This window comes from Haemorhous mexicanus, chromosome 4 (assembly GCF_027477595.1).
Source record: "Haemorhous mexicanus isolate bHaeMex1 chromosome 4, bHaeMex1.pri, whole genome shotgun sequence".
Classification (NCBI taxonomy): domain Eukaryota; kingdom Metazoa; phylum Chordata; class Aves; order Passeriformes; family Fringillidae; genus Haemorhous; species Haemorhous mexicanus.
In genome coordinates, this window is record NC_082344.1 from 51746405 (window position 1) to 51768159 (window position 21755).

At 39.6% G+C, this 21755-nt stretch overlaps 1 protein-coding gene across 1 annotated transcript in view; it reads right to left on the reverse strand.

The window, feature by feature from the left end:
* Positions 1 to 21755, reverse strand: part of GABRB1 (gamma-aminobutyric acid type A receptor subunit beta1) — a 107387-nt gene that overhangs the window by 9281 nt on the left and 76351 nt on the right. The window contains exon 5 of the mRNA XM_059844893.1: positions 15565 to 15647. Within this exon, the coding sequence (XP_059700876.1) occupies positions 15565 to 15647 (83 nt within the window). The remainder of the gene's footprint in view (positions 1 to 15564; positions 15648 to 21755) is intronic.

A 21755-nucleotide genomic window follows, 5' to 3' on the forward strand; every position in this document is an offset into this window, starting at 1 on the left:
ATTAAGGTGCTGTAGTATCACCTGACAATGTCTGTCAGAGCTGTAGGTAACCCTTTGATATTCATGAAGCATTTTATATTTTAATTAGACCATGCCATCTTTGATCTTCTGTTATCACAGAACTATTTCTTTTTTACTCCAAAACTAGCTCCTTTCTTCTGTTTCCTTTTAACAGTGATGTTGATTATTTATAATGTAATTAAAAATTAATTTGCTATTATATCACTGGAAATGTTAACATTATTGTTACCATTTTCAGAAATATTCTGATTGAACTCAGAAGTGACTGAGTTCAATTGACTCACAATTGACAACATTTTTGAACAAATATTTAAACTGGTTCCACTTTATTGCATTTTTCTACTTTCCCCAGATATCTACCAGAGGAGAGAATATCTCATCTATTTTTAAATTTTTCCTTCAGGTGTTAGATTTAATCAGGTTTAAATCATATACCACAGATCAAAAAAACCCATGTGTTTGAACTCAAACCTTTAGAAAACTTGACAGTACTTTTGCCAGTTGAACCACCTGTAGCCTTGAAGCCTCCACAGAGTTAGGAACCTATCCTTTCATATGCACAAGTAATGCAATATCAAGCTAAGGAAATTGGTCTTGAGATGTCTTTTCCTATGATGGTGCCTGGTAATAGCCTCATCCCTGGAAGGCTGACCACATGCAGAACAGATCCATGGTTTCCCTGGTGACTGTCAGAGAAGCTCTTAGGACCTGCTGCCAGGCTCCAGAGATTGCTTGGAAAGTCTGCAGCTGTTGAACAGCTATCTTTTGATGCAAGCACACAATGATGGGCTGAAAAAGGTTAAATGGTGACAAATTTTATTTCTGAACTGCTCAGTGCCATGGTGTTCTAACTATGACAATTGCTCTGAAAACCACACTAACCTATGTAATATGGATTGCTGCTGCAAGCTTAAAACTGGGTTTCCCATTCCTTATGCTATTTTATTTTGGTTTCAAATGGCCAATCCCAGGGCTGTGACACAGAGCTCTGCATGCCTGGTTTTCATTCCCTTCTGCTGCAAAAGGTCGAGGTAGCTGCTTGGTACGGAGACTTCAGCAGCTGCTTTAAAGGCTTTGCACACAAACCCCAGGGCTGACATGAGCTACATGTAGGGTGTGATACAGAATGACTGAAAGTGAATGAAGACTGCTAAGACTGTTTAAAAGACCAAGACTGAGATTGGCAGGGAAGTGTTACCTTCATTTTCTTGCAAATCTGTTTTATAAAAACCTTCTCTTGGAGGATTTCTCTTCTCAGAAAAGGTGGTGCAAAACAGATGGCATTGGAACTGCCATCTCACACTGAAAGGGCATTGATTATGTGTAGACTGCATACCACACAGATATCCTCTACATGAGGTTATACCCATTCTTTGTCTTTAGGGGACAGAATAAAAACCAAAAGGGACATCACTACCTAGCTGTTGAGCACCTACTTGCTGCAAAGTCACAGGTGAAGGTTTAGATGTGAGAATCCTGAACTCTGCCTCAGGCTTTGGAAGAAAACCATGGAAATTATTCTTCTGTGCTGTCATCACCTGTTACAGTTTTCACATCCTGCCCTCCAATTTTGCTCTGATTGTGCCATTTCCTTGGGCAGTGCAGGCTGGGACCCAGGGCAGTGAAAGGAACAGCCTCCAGTCCCCAGGAGCTCCAGACTTTACTTGCAGCTTCTTAAGGCAGCCACAGCCAGCCTCTCTGCAGTTTCTCTGCCGTTTTGAGAAAAGAAATAATAGTTTGGCACCTTATTGTGGCTGAAATTCCCTTCCCTGAAGGTGAGTTATTAGTGATTCAATTGTTAAAACCCACATAGATGCCAAATAAACACCTGGGAAATTAGAAGGCAGATTTCAAAAAGAAAACAGGCACAACCTCCTACAAAAAGATTGCACCATGCTACTGATACACTGTGTGGTCATGTTGGATTTTTGCAAAAGGAAATTATGTGAGTTTTGTAATGTAGACTATGTGCTTTCTCCTAGTTTTGCTATGACTTTGGCTTCTAAGTGAAAAATAGAACTAGTAGGTTATAAAGTCAACTAACCAAAAGCAAGAACCTTGCATGTAAGGCATCAGCTGGTGACAAGCTGTCAATCCTGACAGGCCATGTTTTTAATCTCTGCAAACTTCCAAATACAACAAAAAGTGGGTCGAATGTGAGCTAGTACTTTTTCTGAATATATAGAATTTTTTTCTTGGATTAAAGCTTCCCTAAAGTTGATGGAAATTTTGAGAAAGGGATAGTGATGTTTTTCACCCAGGAGCATTCACATTTTTAGAAAAGCAGTTGAGCAAAAAACATCTTCCTGTGGTTTCAGGTACAGTTAACTTCAGTACATTCATTATTTCCCTGGCAGTCATTGTAATATCTCTGCTAGACACTAACAAGGTGTAAATTCTCCCGGGACAGCCCATTCCCTGATATGATTGTTGCTGTGTGATGCCCTTTCCTCATGTGTTTTGCACGTTGTTCCAGGTGTGTGAGAGGCATTGCTTTTCATGGCTGTCAGTGGCTCAGAGGTGAAGGAATTTCACAGGTGCTCATGTTTCATAGGTGTCCACATGGCTTTTTTCTAGCAAACTTGGGAGGAAGATGGTTTGTTGCAGGTTAAAGACAGGAATTGATCTCAGCTCTGAACAGGAGACAGATTGCTCCTTCTCCTTTTTCAAGTGGACAGCGGCTTTAAGCGAGGAGCTGTAGTCATGGAAATTAAGAAACCCCTAAGTGTGGAGCAGCACTGACTGCTGGCTGGCAGGCAATGGAAACCCCTTATTTCGAGCAGCAAATGCCTTAGCGTTTACAAAGGAAGAAAAGCTATTTCAGTGATAGGAAAAGTGAGTCTTGCCCTTGCAGTGGCCAGTGTTAATGCAGGTTTGTTCGCCGAACTGATCAGTACTGCCCAGGTATTCCCTCGGCAGCTCTTCTGCCATGAAATCCTTTTCCCTCTGCGTACGTACCCATGCCACCAATTCAAACGCATAGCTCTGCTTTTGTGACAGAGAGAGCAGCACTCGCAGCTGGACCGTGATGTCCGAACACGAATTTCATACAAGCCAGAGACACCGCGGGCCCGCAGTGTTTCATTCAGTGACGCTGACGAGAGCGGCCGCGGGCCGAACGGGAGAGCGCCGCGGGGAGCGCCGGCAGCGCGCAAAGGGGCCGCGAGGGGGCGCCCGCGCTCCGCCTTGGGACCGCGCAGGGATTGCGCGGGGATTGCGCGGGGATTGCGGAGGAAGCCGAAACCCGAACCGATTATTTAGGGAGCTGGTTTGCTCCCAGCTCCTGCCGCGAGCATGGCCTCATTGCTGTGCTGGCATCCCTAGCAGTCTAGCTTGCTTAATAAAGTAATTTTCCCAGGAATTCTCCGTGTGGATTTGTTGTCCTAAATAGTAAGTGACCGCTAAAAAATTATTTATTTATTTGTTGTATAATTTGAAATGGTCCCTGAAAAAATATTTGTTCTACTTAAGCCTTTTTTTATTTTTTTGCTTGCTAGATTATTTTCCATCTTCAAACCACTAAAAAGGACATTTAATTGCCCAACTCGAGATATAAAACTTCTGCTTTCTAGAAAATATTGACTAGAAATTAAAATACAGCTCTTAATCGCCAACTTTTTTTTTCTTTTGGGTTTTTTATTTTGTTTTTTTTTATAACCCTCAGCATCTGAGAGTTTAAGTGAGAATGCTTGGTCAGAAGCATCACAGATCTAAAAGTAAGTATATACACTCATGGCAAGAAATAGGCTATGTATAAATCTCTCTGTTCACAGAAAAAAAATGCTTTAGAAATGTTGCTGACATTGTGATTTAGCCAAGTTTAACAGTGTATGGGATGTCACCAGGCTGTTCTGTTTTACACGGCAGCACTTCTCAAATATCTCTGGGATAAGTGAGGATGTGTGTTACATTCACAAATACAAATCATGGTTCCACTATCATTAGCAATTCAATGGAGATGTCCAAACAGAATCCCTTTTCCCTTCCGATTCTCCAGGGCAGGGGGGCAGCAGCAGCCAGCAGCCGGGTCTCTTTCTTTGGATCTAAACAGGACTTTTCAAAAGGCTACAGCAATTCTGTGTGCACAAATTCGCTGGCCCTAGGTAAGGACAGGGTCCTCAGGCTGAGATTGAGGCTGTACCCCAACCCTCTTCCATTCCTCCTGGATTGTGTCTTTCATTAACAAATTAAGTCTTTGTTGCTAAATGTTTTACATTTTTTGGTTATTATTTCTATGATTGCATTCAAACAGGAAGATAACTCATTCCTTCCACAAGCCACCAAGGCGGTCCATACAGTGGTAAGTATATTGTACTATTCAGTCTTAAATCTGACTTGTGAATGGGGCACCACACATCTGAAGATATGTTTGGGAAATCAGTGTAACTAGTTAACATTAAGGTGAGAGAAAAGATTTCCTGCCACTTGTGTTTGAGTGCGTATTTGCTTGTATAATGTACTTTTTTTTTTTCTACTGAGAAATATTTTTTGTTTTCCCTGGAGATATGAGTTAGCCTTAGCAACACTGGCTCAAATGAAAACTTGGTTACTTTTACTTGCTGGAGTACTAAACATTGTCAGTTATTTAAGAAGTTTTCTCAAATAAAAATAAATTTTATGTATGTGGCAATCTGTTCCATCCCAGTTGGAGACATAACTTCCTATCCATTAGAAGAGGAAAATAAATGTTATTACAGCATAAAGTCACTCTTGCAAGACCCTAATCTAGTTCAAAGAGTGAATTATAACCTTGCCTTAATTTGCAAGTACCTTTAATGGTGATTCAGTTTTACTTGTTATCATTTTTTGCCAGTGAGACCTGACACAAATCTGAAAGTCCTGTGGGAGAGACATTATTTGGTTTTGCTTAATATCTGTTCAATGGCTAGCACAGCAGGACTTGTCTGTATCAGTGTGTCTCAACAGAGGGAAATGAAAGATTCTGGATAAGCAGTCAAACTTGTATTGAAAATGCCTTCCAGTTAGTTTGGCTCCTTCTACTGGACTATGCCAGTGATGGCAAAGGAACTTAAAGGCTAAAATAAATATAATTCAATGAACAATCAGAAACACACATCAGTATGTTTTAGCTAGTATGGCTTTCATGTGCAAGAGTACCTCCTGTAAGGCATGCTGGTATTTTTGTGTCCTGTTCACTGCTAAGAATTTAATTCTCATTAGCTATGAGGAAAGAAACCCAAAAAAACAAAACCAAAAAACAACAAACTAAGGAACTATTAGGAAAGGGAAGTAAATGCAAAATTCTTTGTTTGCATTTCCATATACATTCCAATTCACATTGTGCTATTTCATGGAGTTTTCTTTCTTTGCCCAAAACAGCAAACCTAAATTGACTAGAATGAAGGGCACACTTGATCCCAGTGAAGAAAGGACCTGTCTGAGTCAAGATTCTTTAGCCTGGAGGCAAGGTGGCTGATAAAAAGTCTGTAAGATCCTAAGTTAGCATGGTGAGCTTGAAGAGCACATGATTATTTACAGACTATCAGACTTTCAGACAAAGAAAGCAACAAATCATGTCTAGTGGCTAGTTTGAAAGAAATAAAGGGAAATTCACCCTACAGATAAACTGCAGAAATCACTCATTGACATAAATGTCCTTAGTTTCTGCTTGTTCAAAAGCTGTTGCAGAATCACAAAATAAAAATCTATCCAGGTTGTTAAGTAATGATACTGTTTCTGACTGGATGTAGCAAAGTGCAGAACACTTACTGGAGGTGCTTACTGAGGAAAGAACAGCATGAGTGTCCTAGGCTGTGTTGTACCTTCATTGATATGTTCTGCTGGCCATTCTCAGAGACAAGATAATGGTTAAGACAGACACTTGATCTAAGACAGTACAACAGTTAGGGGTCTGACTTGTCCCAATGCAGCCTGATTTACCCATCTCATTTCTTTCACCTTTACAACACTTTCATCACTGGAGTGATGACTTTTAGCCTGATGTTAAGAGCCTCTGCTCTACACATCTCGCGTAATTCCTGTAAATCAAACTGTGATTAAAAAGTCTTGCTTATGTCCACACATTTTGTGTAGTAATAAGCAGCTTGCCCATAGTAGCTTAGAGGCTAAGATGTCATTGAAAATTCTGAAGTTCCTTATATGCAAATGTTTAATGAGTAGTGCCAGTGATTCAAATTTGGACTTGAATAATTTTGATGACCTGTTGTCTAAAAAAATTCCACCAGTAATATATTGTTTTTAAATTTTTTTTTCAGAAAGCAGGTGAGCAGTATGTGTTCATGGTGTCCTCTTGTGCAGCCCAGACACTTGTGTAATTGTACATGTATTATGTACAAGGGCAGGTCAGCTCTGACACACACATCATGCATCAGTTTCTAAAGACTTTTAGCAAGTTTCTCATCTTATAAATTAGTTTGATTGGCTCTGAAGCATGAAGTTTTATGATGGCACTTTAGTACTTAGGTAATTACATATGCTGAGGAACATTTTGTTTAATTGCTTCCACATTCCTCACTCGTTTGCCTGGATCCTCTTCTCTTGTGGGGTTGAAACCACCAAAGTTCTGAAGTCACACTGTCATGTTCTTGTCCAAAGACTAGTCAACAGTGATTAGTGCAGCAGCTATGCATGAGAAAGTTATCCCAAAGAGTCTCCTTGCCTTTCATGCCATTTCACTTGCTGGTGGTACCAGACTGTCCATGAGAGCCTGGAGCTGGAAAGAGAGGATTTGTTTCTTTTCGGGTGCAAGTGTCAGAAATCCCAGCCATCTTCTCTTCCTTTCATTCAGAGATGCCTTTTTCCTGAATCTGTTTTGATCTTTCTGCTTCTCACTTTCTTATTCTTCTTTTGAATGGGGACACTACTGGTTACCAGCTGTATCTCAACTGGCAGAAAGGTGAGCCAAAGATCCTGACCTCTTCTGCAGAGCTTTGCTCCCTTCTGTTCCCCCTCTTTCTTTTTTTTTCTTCTAACCTTTATTCCCCTCTGGTTTGATGAGGAGGAAGTAAATACCCATTTTTAGGAGTAGCAAAAGGCAGACTACACATTGTTTCTACTCTAGTCCTGGCAGCACAGTCTGGGAGTGCTAGACTCAGGATGAAAGACCTTGGCGTGTTGAGAGACCTGCCCTCTCCTGAAGCAATCCTTCACCTTGTTTGCTAACTCAAAGGACTTCCACACCTTCACAAGAACCTGACAAAGGTAACTTGCTTGCAGTGCTGTCAGGAGCACATTTTATGTAGAATTTGTAAGTCCAATGCAAATCCTTTTTCAACCCCACCAGTTTCTTCCTTCTTTTTTTTTTTTTTTTCTCATTTGAGCTGCTGTACAACAGATGACTCTCACGGTCTGAGCCATAATCCTAGAAGTTTTTTTCTGACTTGAGTTGCTTTACAAAGTTAAAAAGGGAGCAACACTATTTATAAGCACATTATGTAAACATTAGCAACAGAGGTTCAGCTGCTTAGCATTCAATTAATTTAGTTCAGTCAATATTGCATGGTACACAGTTTTGTCTGCTCATATTGTAAACACATCTTGCCCTTGAGCACTTACTTCATTTGACTAATTAAGATCTACTTCTAAGTGCTCTCATTTTGTTGCCAGGCAGACTGGCCCAACTTTAGATACAGCTGTTGTACTTGGTGAAAAAGGCATTTGAAATCCAGGTCCATCTGGTTGGTGCTCTAGTGGGTCAGGCCAAAACCTGCTCTTCTTTAAGGCAGTAGGGTCTCTGCTTTCCACAGGACTCACACTGGAGATGAATCAGGACATTGTATGTTTCTCACCTCTGCCAGCATGTCTTATACAAGTACACATATTTCTGCACAGTATTGTGTTCCCACCTGAGACAATGAAAACCCTTTTAAAATTTTAGTTATTTAATGCAGGTGCATAAAGTTTTTCAGAGAGGTAAATGTGGAAATGTGGGAAATGGATTTGTAGAAAGAATCTGTCTCTCCCTTCTCATGAGACTAGAAATGAAACAAAAGATTTTAAAACACCTCTCAGTTGCTCCATCTCTAAGTCAAAAAAAATGTTTTGTCCAACATGGAGCCAAGTGCAAGTCCGCTGTACTTGGGTGTTTTAAGATAAGTTGTAAGATAAGTCATCTTCCCACTGAGTTTGAGGCATTGTGTTTTGTTTGTATTACTGCAGTGTCAAGAAGTCATACATAACAGATCAAGACAGAGAAGGGATAAGCACTGAGCAGATAATTTCTCAAGATTTATAATATCTGTAAATACAGATGCATTGGGGGAAAGGCTTCATTTTCACAAACTGAAAGAAATCCATGAGTACCAGAATCTTCCAGTTTGTTCTGGGTTTTTTTCTTTTAAACAGCAATTCACACCTTGGCAGAAGACACATTGTCTTGAAATATATAAACCATACTTATGGCTGTGCCATTCAAGAGCAGCTGTATTGTCTCAAAGCACAGTACACCAGCTCTTCCAAGATTGTTATAAAGGTGCATTCCTTTAAGTGATCTAAAATACAGACTCATCTAAGAGCACAGCCGCTTCTGCAGAAGTCAGCCCCTCCTCCAAATCAATCCTTAATTTTTTTTTAAAGCAAGCTAAGCTTTTCCCTTTGCTGTTCCCCTGGCCTGACGAGTGTCAGAGGCTGAACACTTTGACTTGATGAGGCTGTGCTGGGAAGTGACTCAGCTCCAGCTTTCCTGTACTCTGTGGTTGCCAGGGGACACCCTGGGTCACATATTGGGACCTCTGAGATTACTGAGATGACACTAAACAAGAAGAACAGTTGGTGAAAATAACTCTGCATTCTTCTGTGTGTAATAAAAAAAGTGCTTAAGAGAGTCCAAGCTTTGCTAATTTCATATGCTCATGTTCTGGAATTGTTGAATGTCAAATATTTGCTATCAAAATCTATGCATCCATATAAAGACAAGCTATCCATCTTTTTGAAAATAAAATGTGAAAGTCATATAGACTAAACTATCTGCATCTGAGTAACTTGTAAATTTGTGTGCAGTGTAAAAATACATTCTGAAAGTAACATAACTGATTTATAGTCCTCTGGGGAAAGAAATATTTCCAAAGTGTGGAAACAGAGCAGTCACTGTGGTTTAACACTAGTGTGCTGTGAAGAATGAATTATTTTAGCTCACTGGCTGACTTAAAAGATGAGTGGTAAGGAATGACACAAACTGAGCCAAAAATACATTTTAACTTTTGATGTGGAAAAAAAAAAAAAAAAGGAAGCATGCAGTCCTACTTGGCTAATTTCTCAGTTTCAATATCAACAAGCTATTTGTGAATCTGCCTCTCAAAGTATCTAAAAAACAACTTGCTCAGCTTCACAGCTCTGTGCTAGTCTTTCTGTTCCTGTGATGTTTAAATTGACTGCTGTGGATGCTCATGCTGTAACTTTAAAATCTCTCTTGTTTTGCTGCCAGCATGTTCTCTGCAGCTCAGAAGGGTGGCATGTCAGAAGTTAATGTGGATCCAGAGATTGTTGTGTGCATGCAGAGTCTCCATGGGCAATCCTTCTGAGAGTGCATCTGCAATGACACCAGCTCAGTATGTATATTCTGCATAGGGTATATGGAGTAACCTAGGCTCTATTATCTGAATGCCTTAATAAATTATAAAGTGAGTTTCAAATTGCAAAATGTGTTGCCCAGAGAGTAGTCACTTTGCTATCCCAGTGGGCAGTATATGGGATAACTTGGCAGTCTTTTGTGCTGATCTCCATTCCTGCTCTTGCTGGGTTTTTTTGTATGGTACTGTCTTGCTTGTTTTATGAGTATGCTGTGATAAAATGTGCTTTTCAGTGTCCTGCTGTTGCCTATTCTTTTGTTAGGCTTTGTGGGAGCTTGAACATGGCGTTTGATCCAGGGGCAGAGTCTTTGTGAAATAAGGTGATTTGTTCATGTCACAGCACAGGCAGCAATGGGAGTACAGCAGGCATGGATGGAGACTCACCTGCACACTGGTGAGTTGGGAAAGCTGTCAATAGGATGACATGCTAAGAACATCCTATCACTTACAGCTGGCACATTAAGGGAAGATGGGCAGGCAGGAACCCTTCTGACTTTTTCATTCAGACAGTTTGCATTGCACCACATCCCAGAAAGAGGCACTGTTTGAATGATCTGAGCTTTGGAACCTCTATCTTGCTCCTCTTAGTTCACCAGGTTCGGAATAAATTTAAAGCTGAGTATGTTTTTAGAACACTTAAAGGAATTGGCCTGAAGCAGAAGAAAGTTTTTATTCCCAGTGTTATGCTGTAAAAACCAGAGACAAGTCAAAGTGGAGAAAATGAGTTTTTTTTTTTTTCCCCAGGGTTTACAGGAGCCATGGGAAGCAACTCATTCCAGAGAACAGGTTTATGGCTGACAGGTCTCATGGGACAGCTGGGGCAGTCTGGCAGGAGAGTGACTGAGAGAAGCTCTTCATTTACAGATGTGTAAAACCTAAGCAAGTGGTACTGGGGGGCTGCCCACTTTGGAATGTCAGAAATAGAAGCTCTTAAAAAAGGCATTGGGTTCATCATACTTCCAGACCTTTTTTTTTAATTGGGAAGGGGTCTTGCAACTGGCTTTTAGAATACTCTGAGCAGCAAGCTCCTTTGAGAAAGGAGAAATTATGCTTTCTGTGGAACCAATTTGTTATGCTTGGTGAGAAGCAGGATGGCACCAGATGCCCTTTTAGTGGTTTTGGATACTTTAGGGACAATATATAAGTGGATCCAGCTCAAAGCTCTTGCTGCCTCAGGTACAAGAACAGCAATATTCATTAGTGAATTTTTATTGCTAGGCATGAATAAATTACTAGATATCTGGTGCCTGCAGACAGGCAAAGGAAAAGCTGTATGGGAAAGCTTGGATTTAAGACAGGTTTTTCATCTCTAAAAAAAATCCCTATTTGTTTGAGGTGTAAGTTCTTACATCCTTGGTAGTTTAAATGCAGTCATACCCTGGATCAATGCAATCTTGTCTCAAGCAGAGATCTATGATAAATCTGTTCAAATCTCATTCCCTCAGATGGCTCTGTGCCAACAAAGGTGATAATGTTTAGGTATGAACTCAGTTGTTTTTTTCCTGGCAACAAACTATGTAGAGGTTCAAGTGGAGCATTTTATTGATTAACTTCAATATCACTCTAAGTTGGTTGTGCTTTCATAGAAACATTACATATATTTAGTATTAGATCTATTTCTATATGAAGAAGGGACAGCCTAAACAATGGAATTAAAACAGAATTGCCATTTCTTATACTGTAGCCAACTGAATAAATCTTCCTCTTTTCCCCAAGTATCTCTGTTCAGGTGTCTGTGGGCTTGTTCAGTTCACCCATTCAAGTGGTTTCGAAAGGTGCTGCTGTAATGCACAGTTTAATGTTGCAGTGTTGATCCCTGAATCCTGCTGCAGCATTAACTGTTGTCATAGAGGCACAGATTTTTGAGTCCAAAGGGACAGTTTTGATAGTCAGCTCTGACCTGTTGTAAAACACATAGTAGCTTGCCAATAAGTAAACAACTTTGCCAAACTGGAGCACAGCTGGTCCCTCCCTCTCCTGTGACTGTGAAACACATTTCACTGAAGTTTGTGAGATGCTTTAAGTAAAACCCCAAATGGGCATTTAATTTATTGTAAGAGTGATGCTGTCAGCGCACATTTTTTTCTGATGACTGAAAGCCAGGTGCAAGCTCACTCCACAAGATCCTGCTGTTACTGTGATACTGGCAACCTCAGAGGGACAAAGAATATTAAAACAATAACAGTATTCTGTCTTACCCTCTAGGTAGTGCAGTGAGGTTAGCACTTGTACTTCTAAAGAAGGATGCTAGAGTGGGGCAGATGTACTCAGTCAGAAGTCTCTGACAGACAATATAATTGTAGCTTTTTGATACTACCATCCCTGGTTGCTTGCCTCCTCCTTCTGCTCGCTCCTTTATCAGCTGTGTGTCTGCACCCATGCTAGTCCAGAGCCTGTCATGGCTTCTGCCAGGAACAGTGGACTTGGGCCAAGGCACTGGGTTCTGAACTGCCATAGCATTTGTAGCCTTTGCCAAAGGCTACCTGATACAGCAGAACTAACAGCTGGGGGATTTAACATCTTAAATTGCCAAGCTGACATCCATCAGAGCTCATGTGAGAGTGCCAAGCAGTCTGTGTAACCTCCAGCCAAGTATTAAGTCTCCTCTTTCCCAGTATATGCTAATCTGTGAGAAATGGATTGTTACAGATCCCAGCTCCACTGATGAAGCAGTTCCAGTTATAAAATCCCTTGATTCTGTACACAGAAGTTTCCAGTGGCCATCATGGTATTAGACACTGGAACAGGTGTAAAATGTCTGATATGGTCTCCCCATCTTCCACTGCAGAATTTGGAGTAAGGTGAACTGGTTGGGTAAAGCTGTGAAAAATGTGTGTGAAGAAATATATGCAGCCAAAATGCTCCCCTCCTAAATGTATACATTTCTCTCGTTGTCAGCCACGCATACATAGCTTCTGCAGTCCTGTAAGATAGCTTTAGGAAAGCTGGAAATATGAAAATAATCTGCTGGCTCAATATAGGCATGCATTATCCATGCCTTTGCTGTGCTGCTGGAGAGGTTTGATAATAGTTCAGCATTTGGTTCCTTGTGCTCTTTTGCATTCCTGTGTCACACAGCTTTTTTGCTGCTATTTGCATTGCCTGAAATTACTCACTGTTAAGTATTATTACGGAACAATTCTTATCACTTTAGGTTTTCAGGGTCTGTCTTTGGCTAATTACCACAGCATCCCTATGAGGTGAAATGACTCAGTGCCTTTCTGCTCACAAGTAGTGCAATGTTCATCTATTCCTTGACAAATTAATCTGTGGGACATGCTGGTTCCTCTGGAACACACTCCTTCTGTGGCAGGAGTAAGTCACCCTTAAAAACACATGGGAACCCAAAAGAGAGACAGGTTGTGTGTGCTTCAGCATTGGTGCTCTGTGGCAGTGCTGCACAGCTGCACAGCTGTTGTGGATGCCTTGGGGAGCATTCAGGTTTTGGAGGGGAAAATGTGTCTCCACCTTGCTTGTTTTAGAAATTGGGAAGCGCCCTGGGACTCTCTGAGAAGCTGATTGCCTGTCAGCCTTTGGGAATGAAGGACGTCCTGCAGCTCTCGCAGTACAAAGCACTGCTCTGGAAGCTGGTGCCACATGGGTTAAGCCACAAAACTGTGCACAGTATAAAGATGAACAAGCCCACTTTCCAGTGCTTTGAAAAGGGTTTGGCAGTGCACATTCTGCACAGTATCTGTCTAGTGGTGCTTGAGAAATGGTGCTTGCTGTTGCAGACTTGCTTAGTGATTTAGAGACTTGCTTAGTGACTACAGCACCACCTTCCCTGGCCCTTTTATTTAAGGAATAGTTCCATCCTGGGATCTATTGAATTCCTGTCTGTCCCAAAATTGCAGCGGATAAGCCTTTCTATCAAAGAGATATTTTTTAAACCAAGAAAATATGAACAGTTTCATTTTCAACCTAGCTCTGTGAACATTCTATACTGGCACAATAGAAAGAGAACAGAAGCTCAGTAGCTGAAGGGTGATGCAGAAGCTGGAAGGAGGGCTTGAGGGTGGGAGTCTTATAAATTGGTTCTGTCATGGAAGCAAATGGCACATGCCAAACACACATGGCATGAGCAGAGAAGCCGTGGTCAGGGTCATCACCTTTTTATTCACCCTATTTCATTCTGTCCCCTCATTACTCTCAAGGGGATTAGTTGGTACTACTGAGTGCAGAGTACTCTGAACAAATGGCTTACTTGCACTCAAATGCCTAAGAAAGGAGCTGGCAGCTTGCCATTCAGAACTCTATTCATCCAAATATGATGTCCTGGTTTAGGGCACCCCTGGACATATGATCAATAATTTTCAAGAATTTTAGACATGCAGATGAGATGAACCGTGGTGCATTAGAAGGTACGTTTTAGGTGGACAGTTGTCAAAGACACCAGTGCCCCTGACACATCTACTACTTGCAGGCTTCCAGTAGCAGGTAAGCACATCTGTGCTTTTGGAAAATAATTCCGTTGTTCGTAGAACTGACCTAAACACTCATGAGAAGAAACCGACTCTCCAGTTTTGACCTGTTGCAAATTGTGATCAGCACAAGTCTTAACATACCAACATATGTATCTCTGGAGACATGAATTATTTATACAAGTGTTCAAAAGGTCTGAAAAGCAATTTTCTTTTGGGCATGTGTGACTGGCCACATGAATGACATGGTATTCTCTCAGCCCTGGTTGTGTTAGCATTTTAATTGCTTATTCCATCTGATGCTAATCTTGATTCTTGATGAGGTGTCAGTGGTAGTACTAAATCCATTCTCACCAAACATTTATCCTTACAAAGCTTCATTTATGTGAAAGCTTGTGAAAAGAGAGGTACAAACCAGTAAAGTGTCAGTCTAATTTCATCATTTGGGCTGATAAATGCTAGCTGATAAATGCTTACCTACTTTCATCATCTTCAGTCATGACTGAGCTGGAGACTTCAAATCAACTACCTCCCAACAAATAAACTTGGTAAGTGTTCAATATGAAGGCAACTTCACCATTGTCATCCATTTTGGTTGCTGTGGTATTGTATAGATATCTGTTTCCTCTGCTAATCAGGTGGAAAAGTGACTGAGGAGAAGTGTTTTGCACTATATTTTGAAAATCAAGATTTGACTCATTTTCCAAAAGTATCCATTACATACCTTAATAAGTTTAAGCCAAAAGACTAGCCAAGGAGCAGCAAGCAAGAAAATTGTTTTGTGCCAAAAATAGGCAGGGGACTGCAAAGCCCAAGTATGGGAAGACAACCGTGCATTTTAACAAGCAACTTCTTAGGTCCTGTAAAGTGGTGGATTGTGACACTCGGACTGAGTTTTGAACGAGCAGAAAGTGACTGGGGGGATCAGTAGTGTGATGGGAAACACTGGAAAGGGAAGTTACATGGCCAGCATAATAAACATTCTTTTCAAAAGCCTTCACAGGCACTTCTCTAACAGCTACCATCATAAAATAAAGAGACACTAACAAAAATTTGTAAATACATGCTGTGTTCCCATGCTCATGGAAGACAGTGACAAAGCTCTCATTAACCTTGGTGCTGAAGGATCAAGTTATTTCCCTTTATAACCTCCAAATGATTTGGTAAAAGCAATTGATCAATCCTGCCCCAACCACGTGGGACAGATGTCAGTCCTGATGTAAGAGATGAATGTGCTAAGGTGAAGTAATTAATCCAGGTTCAGCAGTGCTTAGGCACTGAAGATGGACAGTGCTTGACTGCTGTCCTCTGAGCTAATCTTCAAAAAATACCCTCATTCCTTCCTTGTCAAGAGATTTTGAAAGACACCTTACAAGCTTGGATCAACCAGTATTGTGAATGAAACACATTTTGGCTTGTGCGTTACAGAAATGCATTTAGTATGTTCAGTGTGCAAGCTCACTGAACCCATAGTATTTGGACAAATACAGTACTTGCCCCTGTTTTGCCTAACCTGTGAATGTAGGTCAATTCTCAGCTGTCATTTGGCCAACCCTTTCCCTCCAGTAACTTACAACTTTCAATTTCTAGTGTGCAGTTTTGTTCATCCAGGGGATATCTGCGTAGATCCATCATGCAAGCAGCTGTTGTTGTGATCCTGTAAGAGGAGGGTGAAAAAAACCAATGAGACTTGAAACCACATTTTACTTGTTTGAGATGGCAAGATTTTCTATAATGGGTTTTCTGTTTGTTGAAATACAGAAAGGTATGCACTTGGATTCCTGGCATGCATGTCACATTCACATTTTCTGAAAAATCCCTTCACCCAGGATTTTTCTGCTGGGAAACTGAGAAGCCACAGAAAAATTAAAACAATAACTATCTGATTTGCTTCTCCTCTGCTTTGCTCGTGTAGAATGTGTTTGGACATTGTTTACCACAGGTGATTGTTTCATTGGATTTCTGGTGTGTGTTTTGACTCAATGGCTAATCAGGGTCAAGCTGTGTCGGGACTCTGGAGAGACTCACAAGTTTTCATTATTATTTTTTTAGCCTTCTGTAAGTATCCGTTCTGTATTCTTTAGTATAGTTCAGTTTAGTATTCTTTAATATAATATAGTATCATAAAATAATGAATTAGCCTTCTGAGAACATGGAGTCAGATTCATCATTCCTTCCTGCCATGGGGGTCCTGGCAATTACAATACAGACAGTCTTTATAGAGCTTGTAAAGCATGATTAATTTATTCAGTACAGCATACTGGTTACAGCATAAAGCATACAACGATATGCTGAGTATTGTAGAGAGGATTTTGACTCAAAATTTTCTGTGTAAAAGTGTACAGTGTTTTGAAGAACATTCAGTGAGATTTCTACTTGGACATCTTTTCTTAAATGTTATTAACTGAGACATCTTCATATTGTTCAGCAAATTGTTTTATTTCTATCTCATATTGCTGATATCTTTCTTTTTCCATTTTGTTGTCACTTACTGCTGTTTTAATTTTGTCTGGTAAGTAGGTGTATTCTCATCCATGCTGTGGAATACCTGATACTACTTCATTCATTATTTTTAAGCTTTCATAATCAGTTTATCATTAACTATGAGAATTGTAATCACCTCTTAAAAATGACAATCAAACACTAGTGAAATATAACATTGTACAGTGGTTACTTCATGAACATTGAGAGTAACTATGATTGCAGGCTGGATGCTCCAGATCCTTACTTCTCCCAGAGGGCACGTGAGCTGATATTTGGTCCTGAAAGGTATTCTCCACAGCCTAAGACTTTTTGCAAGGCAGTTCCTCTCCTTTGTTAGACCATAAATCACAAGGACATCTAAAAAAATATTTGCTGATAAGTCTGTGACTGCATGGGAGGAAGGTTAAATGACTTCATGAGGATGGGGATCAAATTTTAAAGCGGCCTTTGAGAAAGACAAGTGAGTTAACACCTTCATTTGCTTTTTTTTTTTTTTGTTATAGATGTTAAATGCTTATAAAACTTTTGAAGCTGTGAATGGGCAAACTTGGCTTCTAATTTTATTGGTCTCTCTCCTTCTCTCTCCTAAGATTTATATCAGATAAAGGCAGATAACCTCTTTTCTTGATCTGGATTTGGTCCTGCTGTTCCAGTTCCATGTTAATGAATACCAGACGAGCACATCTTGAGATTTTACTTTTGATGTGCTGAAAGTCAAGTGCACTTACATGCTGTATTGGGGTGATAATCCTTGCTGTCACTGAACTGTCAGAAATTAAAAAGGAAAAAAATGCCACACGCTTTATTACTGCAACATGCTTCAACATTTCCTAAGTCTACAAAATCCATCTGTCATAGCTGGTATGAGGAACATCTAGCAAGGACTGTAATAAGAACCAGCCTATGAAACTACTCTGGAATAATGTGTAAAGTACCATAAAAATGGTACATTTAAACTTTTTTTCAGGCTGATTTTGTCACATTAAATAGAAATGCACGGGTCCTAACATGCATTTGCCATAAAAAAGGTCTTCAGCTGCAGTAGGATGTCATTTAGATTAGCCATGTATCAAATATACCTCACTGAGAGGCACTGAGAAGACTCTCATTTATCAGACACCTGCTTAATAATGCTTAAGATCACACATAACAATATACTAACATTAGTCACAGTTAAATGCTTCTTAATGAAGGTTTCACAGGGAAATGTTTTGTTCCCAATTAATAAATTGGCCTTTATGGTAATTTAGTTCACCTGTATCAACCAGAGTGTTTTCTGAACCACTGTGGTGAGGTTGCACTCCCCCTGCTACCTCCTCAGGCAGCTCTGTGACCTCAGGGACTCCCACCAGGCCTTGGCTTTTGGGCAATGAGTTGAGTGGTGAAGTGTACCTTGACCGTGCCACAAATTCTTGCATGGCTAAGGTGGGGGTGGCACTCTCTGTACCAGGGACTTCTGCTGCCTCCCCAAGGAGGGGAACAGGAGATAATCAGTCATCCTCTGACAGCCTTGGAACATTATTTACCTGAATTGTAACCTGAGCGGAGCCGTACCATCGTTTTTAAGAACTCCAGTAATTACCAGCTTGGATTGCAGCCAGGATAGAAACTCACTAATGACTAAAGCTTAGCATTTTGTGACCCTCTAAGCAGCTGTTCTAGGAGCTGCTCTTTGAGCTCTTCTGGACTGCAGTGGATGCACATCTCTCTTAGAGGGACACCTCTCAGAGCTTTGCTATACTTGCTGGACCATCACTGAAAACTCACGGTGGGATCCACACTGACACCCCCACTACCTCTCAAGGCTCAAGTCTTACCCACAGAGAAATTACAAGGTATTTAATATGAGTATTTAATTGGATTTGAGGGTAATTTTAACAGGTATATCTTTGTAAATTTATTTAGACACAGACATTGTGTCTGTAGATGTTTGTCTGTGTGAAGTGATTGAAACACACTAGAGCAAGTATAGCATGAATGTTGCCATCTTGGATCTATAATGAGTCAGGCACCCTCTTCTGCACCCTTACACTTTTCTAAACTGATTCTAATCTGATTTTCATTTGTATGCTTCATCTGTGTAGCAAGTAAAAGAGTCACCTTTCCAATTTGTGAAGCTGTACAAATTTATATTAAACCTTCTTTTGCTAATATGTTTAACAATGATTTTTGAGTCATCCTAACCACTCATTTGGGATAACCAGAGTTTGAATGATCAGTTATTCCTTATGGCAGGGTATCTGTACTACTTCTGCAGTTTTTCATATTTTATATAAGTTACATAAGCAACAGCAATCAGCTATTCATTACATCATCAATGCAAATTGATAGCGAAGTTGTAATTAATGCAATTGTTTGTATCTTAAATTTAAATATTCTACATAATCTTTTCCCCTGACATTGTAATTCTGACAACTGTACTGTCTTCTCCATCAGCCTGCTAACACAATATGGTCTCTCCTAAAGCTGGAGGTGCTTAAACTTTATTGGGAATCTTAAGTTTCAATGAAAACAGCTGCCTGTAATTGCAGGGGTGCTTCAGGATTCAGTAACCTTCATTACCTGTAGTTCATAAATCTGCCTTTCAAGCATGTTTCTCACTCTTGATAGAGCTCAGCTGTGTAAAATTGTTAATGGCACTATGCTCTGGATGACCATAAAACTTATTTAAGCAGATAAATTAAACCCAGATGAAATAATGGTAATTGTTGTCTTGATGAAAATAAAATCAAGCATCTTATAATAAATAGAATAAATAAATCCCAGACCTGTTAGTGGTTGCACTCTCTCTGGGTGGAGAAAGTAACTGATGGCTTGCACATGCACCAGAAGCTTTAAAATAAAGACATTCAAATGCAGAATACAGGGGTGTAATGGCAGGAAGGAGATTGCAGTATTCTGAAGATAGGGCAAAGCTCCAGCAAACCCGTGTTCAAGAGGATTAGACCTGAAAGGCCCTCGGCACAAGTTTGTGGCAATGGCAGAATATCATGAGGCTTTGTAAATGTTTAAGTGGAGGATTAATCCTACACTTGAAGCAGAACTATTTATATCTCAAAGTAGGATGTGTTTCTTCCAGGCTTTCCATTCTTAAAATACATTTTAAGTTCAGGTGTTGGGGCTGATTTATTTTGTTTGTACAGTGTCTTTTATTCTACTGTCCTTACATTCTTTAGAATAATTTGGCTACAAATGCCATAAATGGGATTATGCAAAGAAGACAAGCAGTTAGGTGGAGATATTTCATTATGCTACTTAATTTCACTCATGTCAGTACTCAGACATTCTGAGATGGAATGAAGTCTGAACTGCCAGCAGGCAAGATAAATAGTATTTGCATAAAAGCAAAGTCAACTGATTCAATTTTTTGAAATTGTGGCTTGGGGTTCAAGTTATTAAATCTACTGCTTAGCTTTTACTTTGATGTCTTATTATCTGAATATCTTATTCTTACTATAGTAAGAATATTCAAGATTATTCAAGTTATTTTTTGCTAAATATAAGATAAAATGACCAAAAAAAAAAAAAAAACCCCAAAAAAACAACCCACTGATGTCCAGTATTTTCAAAACTGACTTCCTTAAATAATACTGTTAGAGATTTCCCTGCAGAGCAGCAGATTTTGTAGGAACAAATGTTAAAGCTTAGTATTTTGAGTAAAATCATCAATGAGCAGTTAAAGTAAGTTCAGAATGAATAGAGGAAGTAGATTTATGGTTCAGTACTTAGACAATTTCCTCAATTCTTGGACAAGAAATAGATGCAATATTTAAGACAGCAATAATAATTAAATGTGAAGATGATGAGAGCTAAACAATGCAATTCTATTGTGAAATGTTTCCTTCGTTTGGAGGTCAGGTATCAAATTTTAATACGTTTGTTCTTTTTCTGTCAGTCAACAGAGCATAAATTATAAATGTACATGAGGATATAAACTGGGATGGACTAATTTTTTTTTTTCCTTAAAAGCGAAATTAAATCTTTAAATCAAATAAAGAAGAAACATACTTCTCTTAACCACTGTAGGTGCTAGGGCTCTAGTACATGCTGGAAGTAGACTTTCATATTCCAGGTAAAAAATTGCTTTTATTAAATAAGTGTTAATTTAACTTTACTGGTATCAGGGAACTTAGTCCCCTAGGAACATCAGAACCCAGATCTGTATCCTTGGTGTAACTGGTTTAATTTTTCTGAAACTGGAAGAATTTTGATGTTTGTGTGGAGATGTCTTGTAAGGAGAGTTATTAAAGGAAAAGAGGAAGGCAGAAATAAAAATATATGTAATCTGCCAATTTTTTCTCTGCCCAAGCCATGTACAAGGTTTATAGCTATCATACCTGCTGACACCATACATTTCCAAGCACAGACTGAGTGCTTGACCCTGGGAGAAATGTCATCTCTACACCTGGAAACGTGCCCGACTTCTACTGCCTGGAGCAGGCTACTTGTAGGGTGTACATTGAGCATCAGCATTATTGGTTTGGTATTGGGTATTTGATATAATGCTTTGTGCACTTGGGAAATCTGTGCTCAACAGCCTGTGTGTCATTTGTCTAGTCACATTCCATTAAAGTCTATTAAATTCTATCAAAAAAAGGAGTTATGAGTATTAGTAAAATTGGCAAGGGCCAAATGTGATTAAATAATAATGTTTTCACAGATCTCATTAGAAGCTGAGAAAAAAATTTGCAATATTGGATCCTTAGTTTTAGATATGAGTACATTAGCATGTGAAAACTTTTCTTTTCTTTTTTTTTTTTTTTAATTAGGAAACTATTATTTTTTAGCTAATTTTCCCAGTAGGACATATATTTGTGACTCTAGGGTGACAAGCTGTCAACTGCTAGGTCACTGCTGTAGACTGCATACTTTGAGATAACACTCAAGTTTATAAAGAAAGCTTTTGTAGGATTTAGCTTTAAAAGTACGACTCAGATTTCCTTTTGGTCTTGCTTGGAGAAATAGTACAGTTGAATAATCGTGCCAAAATAAATAGTACAGTTGAATAATCATGACAAAATAAAAAGGACCTTGAGGAAGATGTGTAAAGAGAAATACACAGCTCAAAGACCCTTATAATATCTGGTAAAGTGACCTGTTATACTTAAGTTGCACAAAGATTAGGCAGGGAAAAATGGGTCAGACTATGGGCTTTCTACTGTATTTTATCAATACCCTGAACTTGGCAGTGTTTGCTTGATTTGCCTCTCCTTCATCTTTGTCCCTTTAGTTGCCCACATTGAACTTGAACAAAATGTGAGCAGCTCAGCGATAACGTCAT